At 42.6% G+C, this 18392-nt stretch overlaps 1 protein-coding gene across 3 annotated transcripts in view; it reads right to left on the reverse strand.

Moving 5' to 3' along the window:
* BRSK2 (BR serine/threonine kinase 2) overlaps nt 1–18392 on the reverse strand; it is a 301256-nt gene that overhangs the window by 993 nt on the left and 281871 nt on the right. For 2 of the 3 annotated variants that reach the window (XM_009102181.4, XM_009102179.4), the window contains exon 19: nt 10427–10474. The exons of the other annotated variant lie outside the window; for it this stretch is intronic. In XM_009102181.4, the coding sequence (XP_009100429.1) occupies nt 10427–10474 (48 nt within the window). The remainder of the gene's footprint in view (nt 1–10426; nt 10475–18392) is intronic. 3 annotated transcript variants of the gene reach the window in all.

Raw genomic sequence — 18392 nt, forward strand, 5'->3', positions numbered from 1 at the left:
AGGAAGCATCATTTGGAAAATGAGCTATGGCTGAGATGAGTGTTGCCATCTGTGTGTGCGGTCTGCAGTCTGCACTCACAGGCTTCTGAGCACCTTCAGATCCTCCCGAAACATGTACCTGGAAATGAAGATGCTGAATGTGGAAGCAGGCTGTTACACATCTGCCTGTTTCTGGCAGGGTCAAGACCTACTACCTCACTGTCCTGAATTTATGCTCTCTCCACAGCACAGCCTCCATGGCACTGGCATGCATTCCAGTGCTGTTAGGAGCCAGAGAGGGAGATAGAGCTGTGTGCTACTGGAGTCTCCTTCAGCCAGCCCCTAGATCAGGGTGCAGTTAACAAGGTCTGAGCACTGGGTACATGAGTACAGCCTTCTGTGCCATGTGGGCCTCCAGGAAGCATGGTTATAACTCTTAATCTGCTTCTGTGTTAGAGGGTGTGCGGAAGGTCATACTTGAGGAAAGGCTCTGGGGGGCTACTGAAGGAAAATGACCAGCTCCTTCTAGAAAGGTAGCCTTTTCTGGGGAATTTCTAGTCCCCTTTCATTTTCTTGGATTGGGGGGTTAATCTTTATCAAACATAGGAGGGGTCACTCTTTGAACATGGATATTGAAGGTGTTTTTTATCTGATGTACACAATGGAGGTGATGCCTGTTCATGATCATTAAAACCCCAAGATGGTTTTCTCAATATTGTTACTGTTGACTCTACCATTCTATCAAATTCAAATAATTTCTATCTCCAGCTTCTGGAAGGAAATGGGCCCCTTTTATCTGCCTTCCAATGAGGTAGAATGCTGTGAAGAGTGGAACCTTTCATCCCCAAGATGGGAACATTCTGTCAGGAGCAAAGGGCTTCCTCACAGCAGAGACTGGTGCACACTGGTGGCTTGGTCATAATGTACTTCACTTTAATTCCAAACATAAGCAACCCAGTAACTTCAGCAGGCAAGTACCTTCTGTGCACAGCAATTTGACTGAAGAGCTTGTTGAGTACTTTCTTATTCTCTAATGGAAAATGTGAGACAGACATCATTGTCTTACACAAAGAAGAAATACACAGTATTTCTGCTTTGCAAACCTGAATGTATTACTCTTTTTTGCCTGCCCTATGCTAACCAGGTAGTGGCTGCTTTCCCCTGCTTGTTAATGGGCATTGAGAAAAATCAAATGCCTGGTAAATACAGTGAGGTATCTTATCAATATAATTCATTCCTTGACTTCCTGTACATGATGCTTTGTGGTTAATGTTCTGCTTGCCCTGGTTCTGTCACTCAATTACACTAAAGCTAAAATCAACAGGCTGTGAGTTTCTGGAAGGGCATCATTCACCCAACTGACTGAAGCCTTAGTGATGGGCACAAACAACCAACCAGGCAAAGCACATAACTCAATTTCAAACTAAGAAGATAAAGGCTTTCACTAAACTCAGTCACTTTGGGCTCGGGCCTCCCTGAGCTCCACCTACTCCCTTTCACATGCATGAAAATGCTTGGGAAAGGGGGTATTTCTTCCACATCTCTGACTTCTACATCAGAGATTTCCCTAAGCTTCCCTAAAACTGTTTTAGGTTTGTGGGCACACACATTTCGCAGACTCGTTTTTTATCTACTCAGATTCATTTATACTTCTTTCAAGTGGATAGTGTTTTTCAATGAAAAGAGAAAAAAGAAAGCAAACACTCAGCCTTGAATGCAGGAATGTGGGCAGATCTGGTTCTCAGGTGGCTTTGGACCCCTCATCTTCATAAGCAAATGGAGTCAGCAGAGAGAATGAAAAAGAGCACTGAAAAAAATGCTGGAGAGGAAAAGACTGCTGGATTGGGAGAAAAGAGTAGGGGAATATCTCTAGTTATTCAGCTGAGCAGTTTATTTAACAAGCTTAGAGGGAAAGATGAGGGCAGAGTAAGCAGGGCTCTGCAGGAACCGGGAAAGTTTTTTGTTTTCATATAGACAGGAACAGTGACAAAAGTACAACTTGCAAGAATGGAGCAATAAAACACTGTAGAAATTATACATCTTGTATTTGCTGAGTCCTGATACAGGACTTTTTAGTCATCCTAGTAAAATATGCAGCCCATGTTTCATCCACCCTTTCTCCTCCCCATGCCCTACCGGCTTTCAAGTGCCTGGAGATTTATTGCAGCAAAAGTATTTAACAGTCTACTTTTCTTTGCCTGTATCACTGCTGGATTCCTTACAATCATCATTTTTTAGTTAAAATTTTAATGGGAGGTAAGAAAATCCTTAGGGATGTTTAGAGAGCTACTGAAAACTAAAATAGGCCATTTCACTAACCCTTTCCTTCCTTTGCCTTTTGTACTTGTAATTAAATAGTAGGTAATAATGCCCTCCTGTCCTGGCAGTCAAGGAAAAACTGGTGCTGGGCTGGTGTTCACACTGCTCTTTGGATAGATAAGGAGTCCTCACACTTTTACTCTGCAGATACCCAAGAATGGGTCAGCTGTGCTGGAAGCATGAAAATGGTGCGGGGTGTTGTTCCTGTTAGTTCTCAGTTCCCTTTGAGGTTATAAATCCAGTAAAACAAGACTTGAAAATGCAGGCGATGATGGATTAGAATAGGTTTTCCAGCAATCTTCCATGCCTAGAGTTCAGTGCAAGATGTGTCATAGGCTCTTGCACCTGTAAGTCCATCAGGATGCCTCAAAAAGGCTGCCTTTCTCATTTCAGAAAGTGAGATGACATCCCATTTCCTCTGGACAGGGATGAAGGTTTGGCTCAGTGATTCTTCAGAACATCCCTGGCGTTTCATGCACAGACTAAGGTCTTCTTTCCCCTTGAGAGCAAATGTTCATCAGCACAGAGCAAAGAAAGTGTAAAGGGTAGAAAGGGTGAGAAACTGAGAGAAGGATCAGAGGCAGGAGGGAGGGCTCAGAGCGTTAGGTTTATGTCTGTTAGGAGGAGATGGATATGTGCAGTTCTGAGTTAGACCAAGGAGCTGTTTGCTGCAAGACAGGGAAAGGGAATGGGTTTGAAAACAAGCACTGAAGCTTATGAAAGGGTCATGTGTTGAAGGAGAAGGGACTGGTTTGGGGCACCTGTGTGCAGCACTGTCACAGCCAAATATCATGAAAGAAGTCAAAACTGTGAATGGATTTGAATACAAGTGCTAAAAGGAAGAAACAGGACTAGAGATAGACACAAAAACATAGAAGGAAGCTGGGCAGGCAGTTTGCACCAACAGTCCTCAGTATTTCATCTGCTGTTCTTAGGAAGCCTGCCTGAAACTGACCTAGGCCCAGTGGTATCACCACTTTGAGAAGCCAAGTGAAAATGGAGCACCCATTTTACTTACCACCAGGTAAGAGAGGAAGAAGAAAATATGAGAAATCACTCCAGGCACCACAAGTGACACCAGGAAAGGATGCACCTTGCAAAAACCCTGCTCTCACCTTGTAAAGACCTCACAGCCCTCCACAAAACATAACAGGATGGGGTGAACAAGTAGCTTCAGGACAAGCCTGAAGGCTTCAGTTACTGATTAAAGTCTGCTGTTTTGTAACATTTTTAAGACAGTCAGATAAGGACTTGGCCCTCTTTTCACTGCAGCAAATAGCAACATTCCCATTGACTTCACAGAAGCAAACCCTGAGGCACTTCCTTCTCCTGTGAAACCGCCTCTGAAGTCTATGTACTGTTAATGCACTAATCCTTGTGATGCTGAACACAAAAGTTGCACAAAACAAATATGCTATCTGTGGGATTATCATCTATTTTTTCTTTCTGTCTAGCCTGAGATGTTTTGGGTTTCTGCATGTATATTTTGGGCTTTGGGAGAAAATGAATGGGAAAACATAGGTCTTCAGTGGGAAGAGACACCCTTTCTCAACCTGACTTATCTTACTTCTTTCCCTGTTGCTTTTGCAGCCTTCCTGACTGCCTTTTGCCTGCCTCTGCTACTGAGTTTTTCCTCTTATACTTATTCCTTACTCCTTGGCCCTTGTCTTTTTTATCCCTAGGTTCTGTTTTGATAGCAGCTGTGGTTTCAGTGAACCACGTACCAAAAATCCAACTTCTTTCACGTAAAGCATTAAAACACTCCTTAATGGGTGATAATCCATTTCCTTTCAAATCCATTTTCTTACTCTTATATAGTTCTAGCCTTCTTCGTTAAGACAAGGCATTTTTTTGGTCTCTTTGCTTGGTTTCTGCTGGCAGAGTACCTTCTGCCTTCAGAAACAAATGACTTAAAATATAGAACTCACTCCAAGAGTATACACAGTGAAGGGATGAGAGAATAATGAAGTGGCCCATTCCTCTTCATTTAGTTGCAGTACCATGTAGGAGTCTCTCCTCAGACTGAAAAGGCCCCAGCCTGTACCAATCCAAATCAGGCACATACCTCACTCAGCTCACTAACTATCAGAAAGTCCAGGGAACAACTCCAGTTTCTTGGCAGGAAACCTGAACTGCAGCTGGAAAAGGTGATTTACTTTCCAGAATCCTTAGACTCTGCCAGTAAAAATGCCAACTGAAAATGGTGTCTGCAGGAACAAACTGCAGAACTACTGCAGAACTGAGGAACTACTCAAGTTATCACACAGCACTAGCACAGGTATCCATGCCACCAGCAGGCTGGAACTTCCAATTGCTACTCCCATGGGCAGACCTGAACAACCAACCTGACATTTAAATGCTCTATAACTCATTCTTGTTCTTACTCCCCTAAAACATTCCATTCTCCTCTGCAGGCGGTGGCCCAATATTTGTGTCTAGCATCCAGATGGCCATTCTCTGTCTTAAACAATTTTTATCTCACTCTCATAAGCTCACAGAGAAGCTGAGAACCACTTCAGCCTCTCCTCACAGTATTACTGAGACAGGTAGCCCTGGAATAATGAATTAGGCAATGGTGAACACAGGCAGCAAAGCCCAAAAGGATGAGGTCCATTTCCTTGCTGCTGCCTCCTGCAGAGCTAAGGCATGAGTAAGGAATCAGAAACCAAACTGTCTGTTACTGATGAAAAGCTCTGGCCAATCGAGCACCACCAAGTAACATTCAAAAAAGGAGACATGATGATGGAGAGGAGGGAATCATACATTCATTTGGACAGCTGGTGGCACTGAAAGAGCAGGCAAGGATAGTGGTGGGATGAAGAGATGCCAGATTCTATAATGGAGTCGTGCTCTTCTGGCAAATTGGCTGGTAAAGGTCTAAGCCCACAAATTTTTTGTATCTGCCTGTGCTTTTACACAGATCTGCCTGCCCAAGTGTGTGCTGAGAGGGGAAACTGATGACCCACGCCGATAAAGCCACAGCAAATGACAGTATTGCTGCTACCCATTCTCTTAGAGATTTCTGCAGCTTTATTCCTATCTTTTCTGCCTATTAAAATGTCAGAAATGTATTGGCACTTGATTATACAATTTTGATCTTTCCTGCCAGATGGATGCTCACATATTATGTTATGCGTTTCAAATTCTTCAACCTGTTCCTAAGGAGATAGATGACCTATGCATGCTGGTGAAATGTTGCTTCCTCATTTCCACCGAATAAATCACTTCAAAAGATGATTTAATCTTCTGGGAAGGCCATCTCAAACTTAGCTTAGTCCAGCAAGCATTTCCATGTAGCTTCCTGAAACACTAGCTATCATAAATAAAGCACTGTGGTCTTAATTAAGAGTGAGATATCTGTGTTTTCAGCATTAGTTATTATTACAGAGAAAAAGATCTTGTACTGCATAGTAAAAATCTAACCCTAGCTGTCAAAATAGGATCTGACATGAATCAAATAGTTAAATACATCTGGATAAACTTTTAGTACCAAGTTGCCTTTTTTGTGGCTATCTTCTTCTACAGTGCAAAAACATGAGGCATGATTTGGAAAATAAATCTCTCCCAACATGGCACTAGACTGAAGACATACAACTACAGAATGTCAGCCATTCCTTTGGACAGCAAAGGATACTGGCAAAATGGGCAGGGATAACTGGTAAACCTGGCTTGAACTCTTTAGAGCCACTGACTTAGCTTACTTGTTGTGAACCACCCATTTTGAATGAATATGTTATCTCTCAGGTGGGTCTTCTTCCTTTGGTCTCTCAGCTGGGTCACAATTTGAACTGGAGAGTCAGCCATGCTCAGAAAAACCAGGAGCCAGCATGTTTTTCAGGAGTGTTAATAAAACCCCCTTGTTCTGACCACCTCACGGTGTAGCAGTGCTAACAGAGCCTTTCAGCTGGGCTGGCAGCGTGTGCTTTTTTCTGCAGGTTTTGACACCAATATTTCTGCCAACAGTTGCAACTTTTTGGCTGCAAATCACCAACCTCCTCTTCCATCACACAGCTACTTTTAGAATTGGAATTACTCTAATTAATGCCAATATGGGTCAGGATCACTTCCAAGAACATCAAGTCCAGGTATTTGCTGCTGTTACTAACACAAAAAGAGACTCTAAATGAGCACTCACAAAGATACAGGCTGCAATTGCAACCCAAAGGTGATGTAACCAGTTTGAAACTACAAAATGTTTCCTAACTTCTCAAGCAGATTGGAAAACTACTGGCATGGGCTTGTGTCTGTACGAATCAAACTGTGATTGCTAGGAGCTACAAAGAGAAGCCTATACTGCAGTGTGGTTCTCTGTGTGCAGAGGACACCTAGCCATGGCCAGCAAGATCAGGCAGCTCTGAATAGGAAAAATGTGAAGTCCTAAACACTGGAAGCAAAAGATCTGAGAGAGATGCATTGGTGAGATATGAAAGGCAAGTGGATGTGCTGTGCTTCTGGTTTGATCAGATCATTTTGGTGATAGCCACTGGTACCCACAAGGAACCAGAAAGTTTCTTGTTCAACTCTGGTGCCAGGAATCCAGGTTTTCAGTTGTAAGCAGCAATACAAGTTAAATGTTTAAAAGTAAATACAAGGCCTTCTTTCCAGCCTGCACAGGGTTACGGTCCAAGATTTTGCAGGAGTTGTGCAGTGCCTAACATGACAGCATGATCTGACTGGAGCTGCGCCAGTTATCCAAACTAACCATCTCCTCCTCTTATCATCACCCTCCTTCCATGAACGTGCCACTGATGTAACTGAAGACTTCACTGAGAATCATCAGAGAGGAAGAATAATAAGCAAAGATTGCCTTACTTACAAGTAAAATTCATCCTCAGATAGTGGCAGTGTGAAGACTGGGAAGTTTACAGTCTTCCTGGGTTAATCTCAGAAGCAAAAGTGGAGGATAAGGCAGGCTTTTCAGAGCTTCCTGTCAGCAGCCAGCACCTTGGCAAAACATACTTACCAAGGACTCCAAAAAACTGGGAATGGCTGGGACGGGGAGCTATCAAAGGCTAAATACCAGCCCTACCATGAAACCAATCACCCCTAGAAATTCTCAGCTCACAACATGAAAGACTTGAAGTCACTAAAGCTTGTGAAGAGAGACTCTTTCCTGACCAAGGACAATTGAAATGGCACCATGGGCTTCTGTGTGGTGTGCATCAATGGCTCCAGATCCAATCAATGGCTCCAATCCAATGTGTTCAGTATACAATGAATGATACTTGCTTTCTAATTCCCAGCCTTGTGATTGAAGCTGGAGGGCTTTTCAGTTTGTGTATTATCTTGATTTTCATTTTTAATGTAAAGGCTCTGCAGAACCTATTAGAACCTTAATTATACAACCTATTCTTCAGTGAGATAGACATAAATACCAGATTAGATGGTAATAAACAGTTCTCTCAATCCTGCTTCCAAAGAAACAGAATCCAGCTTGTCCTTTTACAGCTGTGCTGATTTTATAAGGCTTAACAACAGCACATAAAGTGGTAAAGCTTATTTGTCACTAAACTGATTTGGCTGAGAATACACACAGGAATAGATCAGCTAAAGTATCACTCCTGTAGATGTTTTTCAGGTTACAGCTGCATTTTTTATGTAAATATTTTAATTTTTACAAGGTAATTTAATATTATGAACAGACTTCATGGAAACCAATTTAGTCTTTCTGACAACAGCAATGCCCATTTCCCTGCTAAGATTGGTGAAAACATAGAATAAAATATTTCACCCCAGCATGCATTTCAATTTATTATGAGCCACATTCTTTTCTTCTGTTGTGAAATACTACAAGTTGGCAGCAGTTTTGCCATTTGCACAGGTAGGGTTGATACAGCAGCAGTTGTGTCATTTGGGTATTGGCAGCTCCTATGACAAACCTTGGCTCTTCAATGTTAACTTGTTTCTCAATGCCAGTGACTGTATACAAAATCACTTCTCAGACTGATGACCACTGCTAGCAGAAGATGAGATAACATTTAAGGGACTAAAAAAACTTGCCTTGCTGTTAATTACAGCATTCAGTGGTTTATAGTGGGTGAAAACATGTTCTTCATTCCCACCAGAGCTTTCACATGGCTGAGCCAGGCTAAAGAACCTGACTAGCTCCTCTTGCTACAGTGCTAACTCTTTTGGCAAGAATGACCTCCTATGCTCAGTGTCAGAACAGGGAACAACAAGGAGGTCAAAACCCTCAGAGAATACAGTTTTTCTACACTATTTGTTATTACTAGATGAACATTGTCTCAACATCATGGGGGGGTTCTCATCTTCAGAACCACGGAGAATGGTTTACCAAAAATAAGCGAAATGCTCACATCATTGCCTTTCAGTCCCCTGTCTAAACCATGGGTGAGCTCCAGAAGAAGAAAGCTCCAACTCCTCACTTATACAGGAGAGTGGAATTCAGCATGGTGCAGTCACCACTGCTGACACTGTTTGTGAGCTCACCAACAGGAATGTGATTTTAAGGAAGCAGCTCTATTAAACTCCTATAGGCCATCCTGTCTCCTCTCTGTCTCTACTGTAGCTGCCAAAAAACAGTCTTCCTGCTGGCCTTCACCTTGTCCTCTGTGTCCCTTGCAGGATTGCTGCTGACACAGTGACAGCTGGAGGGCCTGCATGAACTGTGAGTGAGCAATGATCTCTCTATCAAGAGAATGCAGGGTGCTGCCTGCTTATCTCTATAGCTCAATTAACTCGCAAGCAATCAGCAGAATCAGCATTTCAGTATTTTTGGATGATGTGAATGCCAGATTCCAGGCAAGAAAAAAGAAGTCTCGAGGAAGAAGAAGAATTTGCTGTCTGATGACTTCAAGAAGCTAAGGGTCTGAAATAAGTCTTCATAAGATCAGAAAAGTCACCTGAGAAATCAAATGAACTCCTATCAGAGCAAAGAAAAAACTTCTACCAGCAAAGCTGCAACTTAATGGAGAGAGATTGCCTGAAACACAGGCCAAATTCTGCCTCAGTCACTCATGCATAAACCTAATATTATCTCCACCATGACAACTTCCCTTTATGGTTACAAACTGCAGAACAACTTCCTTCAGTTAATGAAGAGATAGTGTGGCAGCTGCAGGTCCAGCTGGAGAGTAGCACCAGCTCAGTGAACACTTCCCTAACATCTTGTCCTCCCTTTCACAGAGATATCTGAACTCAACCTAGATGAGTTGAGTTCAGGATGGAAATCTAAAGAGAACAGAGTTCTCTCATACAGAATTTTTCTTTACAAGACATGAATAGTAAGACAAAAACATGTCTTTTAGTATTTGGGCATTTCCACTGTTGTATTTGGACCAGTGAGTAGAGGCACAAGTAATGAAAGAAAGAATACAGTCCATGTGTGCACAGAGGGGAGGGAAGGCTAGGGACAACTTAACCAAAATTCACATAAGCCCAAGCAAGCTGAGCTAAAAGTTTTGCAGGAAACTTTTTTTTCTTATTCCTAGCAAAATTCCAAATCTTCAGTAGGCTCACTACTCCTTCAGTTAGAGACACAACATCCTTCCCCAAGTCCAGAGTGGAACTATGACAGTTTACTCTAACCAAGTGTCTGACATAACTTGGTGTGTGTCTTATGGTCTTACAGAGAATTTAAAAGTGTCACACCCCAGGGACATCTGGGGAAGAAGGGGGTGGATGCAAAATGGAGTTAAATAGCACAGCATTCCTGTCTCAACAAATAGCAGGAAACCAAGGGAGACAGCAGCTAGCAGGGCAGCATTCAGCTTCACTGCAAAAAAGGGACTCAAGAATCATGAATCAACAGCAGCAAGTAAAGAAAAGAGGAAACAAAAATCAGGAAACAAAAAGAAAATCACTGGCCTGGGTTACAGTGAGAGAGGGTATCTCAAGTGTAACACCACACATTTGTGCCATGAAGGGGAAAGCTGTGGTGGGGCCTGTGCATCTGTGCATGGATAGGAACAGAAAAAGGGATATGTGCTTGTGTCCTCCAGGTGAGTGAAAGACATAGAGGGTTGTTACGGGGTGGGGAGTCTCGAAAAGAGCGTGGGGAGCAGGGACAGGGAAGGGCAGGAGGTGCAACAGGACAGGACGGCGCATTGTTATGTTGCTCAGCAGGGGCTGGGGAAGGTGAAAAGGCAGAAGGGAAGGAAGTTCTTACCACATTTGGAAAGTCTGCCAGTCATCAACTCCATACAGTTAGTGGTGTCTGGATCATAGAACGGAAAGAGGAGGGAGGGAGGGAAAAACACAAAAAAAGGTTTCCATACCTCTGTGCATAAAGTAGTAACTTAGCACATTATTACCTGAAGCAGGAAACATATACACATCTTGGTGTTTACACAACCCAGGCCAAATTCTGCCACCAACTCTATGCCAGTGCAAACCTGGCCCTGTGACTGAGAGTGGAGCTGCTTCAGTACTGCTGCCTCCACTCACCCCTTTATCGTAGCTGGAGGTATTTATGAGATGTGGGAAATACTCTGCCACCACACTGGCAAACTATAAGCCTTGAATACAGCATTTCACCTAGCTAGCTTTGCAAATTAGCCTGCAACAGCCAGGAAACACTCAGCCAGCTCATATAACTACATCAAAAACCTGGGGAGAGGGAAGAAATCTACCCCTGTCCTGCAGGACATGGAGTGAGGCTACTTTTACAGCTCAAAATCATCTTTTAAACCCCAAAGGATAATGTCAAAGTTTCAATCTAACTCTCTCATTCAAGTGTAATCTCTTACGGCTCTTGCTTTCAAGGTCAGCATTCACAGGCAATAGAAGCACTTCTGGAAAGGGTGGCAGAATCTGGCCCTAAGACATTACTGTCCACTTTGTGTATAGCTCCCATTGCCACAGACTCTGGGTGCTTCTTACTCAGGTGCAAGCAGAAGGAGCTCCACATGTCAGCTTTAAAACAGAAAGGCCCAGCCCAGCTGGACTCTTCCATGAGGAACCTGCTGGCAAGCCAGATCTGCTGCTGTCAGCCAGGATTCCCTTGCATTTGGGATCTAAATCAATGTGTTCCTGGGCAAGGTGGAGTACTCACTGCTGAGCAGGTGGATACCAGTTAAAGCACTCAGATCTGCCCTTGCCTGGGCTCTTGATGAACACTTGTGTATTCAAGAAATAGGCTTCTTGGAAAAATGCACACATATGCTGAAAAGCCCTAATTGCCAGGAAGCTCTAACTACTCCCTATCTGCTATAAAGTCTGCAGGACAGAGGGGAAGATAATTTTTCAGCATTCCTCCCCTTAAATATTGAGAAAAGTAATTTCATTAGAGGAGGAATATGCTTGGGTGAGCTGAACTCATGCTAGATAAGCATGGATATGCATCTCTTCTGATGCAGCCAGGTTTGTGCTGCATAGATCATCTGGGAAAGCAGGGAGTAGAGAGGGCAGCTGCTTGGTCCAGTGACATAGTCAAAGCATCTAAGCAGGGGTCACATGCTCTCCATCCCCATGGCTAAAGGTGGGCTGCCAGGGGTCAGTGGGAGATGATACCCATGAAATCTCTCTCAGAAAGGCACAAGATTGAGAGAAAGGGGCAGAAGGATGGAGGTGAAGGAGAAGAGAACATTCAAGATATAGAACAACAGAAGTGTCAGACAGGCCAGGAGTTTACCTGCCTTTGAAATTCTTTCCCTGGTCTGGCAGGCAAAGAATTTCATATACGATACAATTTCAATGCATTTCTCCCTGAAGATGCCTAGCAGGTTTGAGAAGCGCCTACAGCTGCTGATTGAGTCAATGACTAGAACTAACACTCATGGGTCTGTATCCATTTTTTTTTTACTAACTTGGAGAACTTTGTTGTCTCGTGCCTTTTAGGGGTTCCTGTCCAGCCCCCTCAGAGTCACCTGCCCTTTGCTGTAATGCAGAGTGATGCAGATCTACAGTAGCAGACCCCAGAGCATTCACACAAGCGTTAGCAGAACTTAGCTTTGAAAGAACACATAAGAACAAAGAAAACCTCAAATATGGTCATATATATATAACCAGAAGACTGTTTCTGACTCCCACCTCCAACACCTGGAAATTTCACCTCAAGTGTATCCAGACTGACTGGCCACACAGTAACCAGAAATCTGGAAACAAAAAAGTCGTATTTGGATAACGTCAGAGCAGGTAAACATTGTGTCTGGTTACTAAGATCCTCCTGAAATTGCTATTTCTGTTTCATTCTTCCTTTCAACAAATTAAAAAGTAATCATGTCTCCTCCTTAAGTTAACACTGCCTTTTTTTTTCCCCAAGTCATTTGCAGTCAGCACAGCTCTCTTTGGTACTTAAAGCCAGTTGTGTAACAGGTCTACACACATTAGTTGTGTGATTAGAATACAAGCTGACAGACCTACACACAAAAAAGAGACTGCAACAGAGACTTTTTGACAGCTGAATATCTTGGGCTCTGGACCCCATTTGGTTCCCAAAAAATTAATTTTGCATGTTATAGAATTAGTTTTTATGGGTAAGAAAAATGTTCTGAAATATGAGACCATGGGAAAAAAATCAACCTAACACTAATAAGACTTCTAACTTGTCTTTCTCAAAACTTTTACGCACAACTATGCTTTGAATTTTCCATATTGTCAGGGCTAGTCCCAGGAATTGCACAGGAATTTATTTTTATTTGTAGTGTCTTTCCAACACCTGATCAGATTGTTTTTCCCCAATTCCTAAGGCAGAGCCAGAGCCCATACTGCATCACTTGGAAGGCATAGTGTTAATGTGTCTTCGTATCTTTTAGAATAATTACTTTAACACTTCTTTAATTTCTATCCTATTGTAACATCTGCTTTAGTAAATACTCTATGTGATAAAGTATTCCATCATTTTAAAGCAGAATTTTTATTCTAATTGAAAGTCTTAAGATTCTAGCCAGTCAGCTTCTCCTCATGGATAGTAATCCATAATCCAGTGACTGTGGGATCCAGGTGTTATGAGAAGTGAATAAAGCCAGGGTCCAAAGGCTTTTAACTGTCTGAGAAGCACTGATGGGTCACGTAACTGCATTTTTAATGTGTCCCATTTATTTTGTAATTAAAACATAGTAGCAGTGTCAGCTCTCAATCCTTCTGATAAGGCAATTCCTTATTTTATAGGACTTGCTGGAAGTCACTGACACTTTGGATTTGACCAAGACTCTTTCATAAGTGACACTCAGTTCAGTTCAGTGACAGATGGCAAATGCTTTGGTTGAAATAAGGCTTCCCTTCAAAAGGCCAAACAGCCTCTGAATCCATTAAAAACTACTAGTGCTCTGCTCATTTTTCTTTCCCAATTTTCTTTATTCTTTAATTTCTATCCTGCATAGATGTCACAAGGAAGCTGCCTGGTTTGTGATGCTTCTGATACCTCTGAGACCCATCCCAGCCCAGGAAATCTCACCCAAACAGCTGCTCCTCTGAGATCTCCAAACCCAGGGCTGGATCCCAGAAAGCACAGAGCAGCTCCTGCCAGATGCTCACAGTCCCCAGTAAACACTTCCCCTGAGGGAGATGATGTCAAGGGAGCCACCAGCTCCTCTGGTCCAAGGCAGTTATCATGCAGATTGAATTTCCCCAGTGGTTTTGTGCTTATTTGAAATGCTGCTTTCCTATCAAAACTCTGGAGAGCTTGGACTTTTTTTCTACATGCTTTATTTCTGGACTACCAGTAACTATTTCAGTTAATTTTAATGAATGTTGTTCAGTAATAATACTAAAACTGTTTAGCAAAAACTCAGTGTTCTGCCAATCCAACCAGGCATTACAGGGTACTTTTTGTAGGTGGAACTATGACAGCAAGATGAAGTAATTACCCTAGACACTACAAGAATGTAAGACATAAAAGGTCACAGAAGATTGCAGGAAACTTGGGACCTGAACCCCGGAAAAAGCTAACATGCAATCCAATTCCAAACTGGCATTTGCAGAGACCTTTTTTTTGAGTGTGCAGCTGGAAGTTTACCCTGCAAAGCACTTCATTTGCTTCTTACTCCCCTTTCCATCTTGATAAAATCTTTTACACATTTGGAAAATGTAGATTTCTTACTTCTGGGTTTGTTTTTTTTTTTTTTTTTGTGGCAATTTGCCAGCCTGCAGCTTTTGTGAGCCACAAAATACCTGGAACTCACAGAGCAGTGCTCTAGCAAGAATTTGCACTGACCTGTTTTGAAGATAGATATTGTCTGTAAACACTTGTTTATGCTGATGAAAGGCACTTCCAGCAGTAACAATGAGATGCTCTGAACTTGGACATGTCAATAGTTAAAATCTGATATGAAGCCAATAAAGATAATAAGGAAACAGAAAACCTTCCACAAAGAAGTTTCAAAGGTTTTTCAGTATTGCTGATGGCCCAGTATACGGGAAAATGGGAAAAAATTCGAATATGTCGCATCCCACACTTAAAACTAAAGCTCAGAGAAGTAACAAAATATTAGGGAAATAAAAACTGCTACCCTATGAATGATCACAGATGGCTTTTGCATGCCCCTGTTCACCAGCTGCTACTATTACTCTTTCAAAGGCATCAGAGAAAAACAGATCATGATTTAACGGAAAGTGCTGGGCTGAGACAAAGGAACAAATCTCAGATATCGTGCTCCATGGAGAGACATCTTTTTATCCCAGCAAAGGGCAGTCTGCCCAGGGATTACCTAAGTAGAGATTCTGAGTATAAGGGCCCTGGATGGAGCCATTCATGAACAAGAGACAAGGCTGACTGCTCTCACTGACAGTGAGACTCTCTATCCCAAAGGGGCTCTTTCATGGTCTCACTGAGCGTAATGGCTTTTGTGATACCAGTAACAAGCACACATGGACAACTACTCTGGCTCAGATCAAAGGCCAAAACCATTTGAGAGTCAGACTTGCCAATCCTTGTGGGTCCCTCTCAGCTCAGGTTATTCTGGGATCTGTGATCTGGTGCTCTGTCTTCCTCAGCAGCTCCACAGACACCCAGGAGTGCAAGAGCAGGCCAAGCATACAGAACACTTCTCCTGTCACTGCTTCACTCACCACTGTCAGGTTGGAGATTTCCTGAACCTGTAGTTTCTCTGTTTAGCAATCCCATAAAGATTTCTCTGCAGGGAGTTATCCAACATCCCTGTGAGTAAGAAGTACTCAGGGGAAGATGAGCATCTGTAAGCCCCTCACATTCAGAACCTGTTTAAGTGAGGAGTTCCACCAGTTCTAGATTACACAAAGACATATTTTCCAATGGCTTTCTTGGTACTTGGCTTCCACTGTCTTATGCTGGCCTCTAGTTTCTTTCATCAGGAAGAAAAAATGAACAATCAATCCCTATTTACTTTTTCTATGCAAGTCATGGGTCACAGACCTGGTACTGTCTCAGCAGTTATGGCACAGAGCTCCTGAAACTTTAGGATACAAAGCTGGTATGTTGCGCTAAATGGGTCCATCGAGACAGTGGATTTTAGAAACATTCCATTAACTTACGGAATGGATTTAATTTATTTACACTTTCTTTCAAGGAAGGGAGGGGATCTATTTTCCTGCTTCAGAGTATGCCAGAAGAAATACACACAGCCAGTCTTAGAAAGGAAAAATGGAAGTGAATGAGGGGGACATATGGACAAAGGGATATTATAAGGTGCTCAAGTGTGACACAGAAACACATCTGCCTAAATCAGGTACATAACAGGCTCACATACACACAGAGATGCATGGGCAACATGACATCTACAAACACTGTTGTCAGCTGGAGGAATGAAAAAGAGGAAAATGCGTTCTGAAACCCAGGCAGGCCGGCTCAGGGGGCTGGGATGCTGCACAGCAGATCAGAGGGGCAGCAGAGAGAATGACTCTCACTGCCACACGTTCGTTAGGCCTTGCTGTTCTGCTTTATCCTGAAATCATTAAATCTTCCCCTTCTGCAGCTCTCCCTTTAACATGCATGCACCTTTTGCAGATTGTTTTCATCATCCCACCTGTAACAGTATCAGAACTCTGTAAGGCAGGAGAGACAAGACACATAGGATGTGTCTGTGCACAAGAAGCTAGGAAAAGCTCCAGTGCTGAATCAGTGCTGCTGGTCAGGGGACAGTCCCATGCTCAGAGCCATGGAGGAAGAGAGTCTAAGTGAAGGTGAGTTCAATCTGTTGCAGCAGTAGACTGCCTACAGAGGGTCCTCAAACCATGAACCTGAACAGGGCCCAACCACCATAATCCCTATGTGGTGTTCAGAGCTGGCAGTATGGGCGGAGAAGAGAAACAGAGAAGACTTTGCTTTGTTTCTAGTGAGAAATGCTGATTATTTACACAATAGTTTTTGGGAAGATTTTGCACACATTTCCAACCAGACACCCAGCTAAGCAAGGTGCTGAATGTGAACTTTTCTGTCCTTTATCCTTTCACTTCCCCTTACTCTCACTTGGCTGGGGATGTGAACTACTGGGTCACCCGACTTTGATGCAAAGGTTGTCTCTTTTTTGGTAATGATCCCTTTATTTCCCTTTCCTTCCTTTTCTCTCTTTCTTGTATGCTGCTCAAACCTAAAATTTTAAGGTTGACTTCTCTCATTTTCAAGAGACTTGCATATTCCTGATCAGGTTAGGTGGTGTGATACAGAACAGTTTGGCACCCTGTCTCGTGAGCTGCCTTGCCTGGGTAAGTCCCCAGCTAAGGGAATTATAATTTTTAAATTTCAAGAGACCATTAATTTTGGTTTTGCTCCATGTGAAGTTATCTGTTCCAGTGTGGCATTAGAGGTCAGGCTGGGTTTTCCCTGCTAGAACAATATGCTCTCATGTAGCTTCAGGCAGTAGAAATAATATTATTTTTCCATTCCAGAAACAGTGCAAAACTGTAAGTCAGATATATTTCTCATAGCAGAGTATGCCCATAACATTTCCCTGAGTCTTGGTCAGATGAATGGTTTTTATTCCTGCTATAATATGGCTTTCTTAGGGAGATATCCTGCTTCACATACAAGTGTGCAAGAGGGTTCAAGTTTTTCTATAGAGCCTCAGTAGCTAGCACATATTAGGGTGAAGAAGTTAAGAGAGATCATCAAGTTATTTACTTTATAAGCCATTTTTTCCTCACAGGAAAGTAAGTGTACACCTCATCCCTGAAGAAACAAGAAATACTTGAATGTTGTCCATGCATCAGGAGTAATATGAAATACATTTAAAGGATGCTTTCCTATCTCAATCCCCTCACTCCCACTCAGCCCTAGTATTTCCCAGAAGGAAGGGCTAGCAGAAAACTCTAGCTGCTTCCCTGAGTTTGATTTAATTTCAAAAGTCCAGACTGCAAAAACCTGAATCAACCACAGTTATAGTTTCCTTGTTTCCCCTGCTTCTGAACAGAATAACCCATGGTGCTGGGCACCATTGTATTCCAGCACGCAGAAGGATCAGGAGTGCTGGAGGCCAAAAGGAAAGAGGACACTGAACTGAGTATATTTCTCTGTCAGGTGCTAGGCATACACACTTCTAGATGCAGTTAATTTATCTTTGGATGCTAAAGCCACAGTTAGACCAGAAGGATATAACCCATATGTGCAACGAGCCAAGGACATCTGGGACTTAATTGGAGGATGCTATGCCAACTTAACTCCCCCACTTTTGTCTTGGCTTGTTCACACAAGGGTCAATAACAGAATTTGGCTCTACAGCATAGGATTTATTTACTTCCTTTTCATCTCCCACTCCTTCTGCCTCACTTCTGCTGTAGCCTCTGCTCTCCACTTTCCTCCTATTTATCTCCAGTATCTGCACATTCTTTCTGCTTTTCCCTACTTTTCCTTCCTTGATGTATTCCCAATAGTTTATCTGCCTTAAGTTTTCAATTTTCACCTTCTTCTTTGTTCTGTCCTTTTAGAGGATAGAAGAGTTACCACAGAGATTTTGTGTGTGTGTGTGTACAACCACTTCAGTGTTCAGAGTGAACACCTACTACATAATGATGGGATGAGGCCAGTTTCAGTATTATCAATTCAGGCTGCCTGCACATCCAGATTGATGTCATTGCACAGGGTCACACATGTAAGGCTTTCTCTATCACCATGAGGAATTGAAATTTACTTTTCAAATAGATAAAATATAGCTTCTGCAGAACCTTAGTATATAATTTGTGCTACCACAGTATTGAGAATTGGATCACACTGCTGGAAACTA

This window comes from Serinus canaria, chromosome 5, assembly GCF_022539315.1.
Source record: "Serinus canaria isolate serCan28SL12 chromosome 5, serCan2020, whole genome shotgun sequence".
In the NCBI taxonomy this organism is placed as follows: domain Eukaryota; kingdom Metazoa; phylum Chordata; class Aves; order Passeriformes; family Fringillidae; genus Serinus; species Serinus canaria.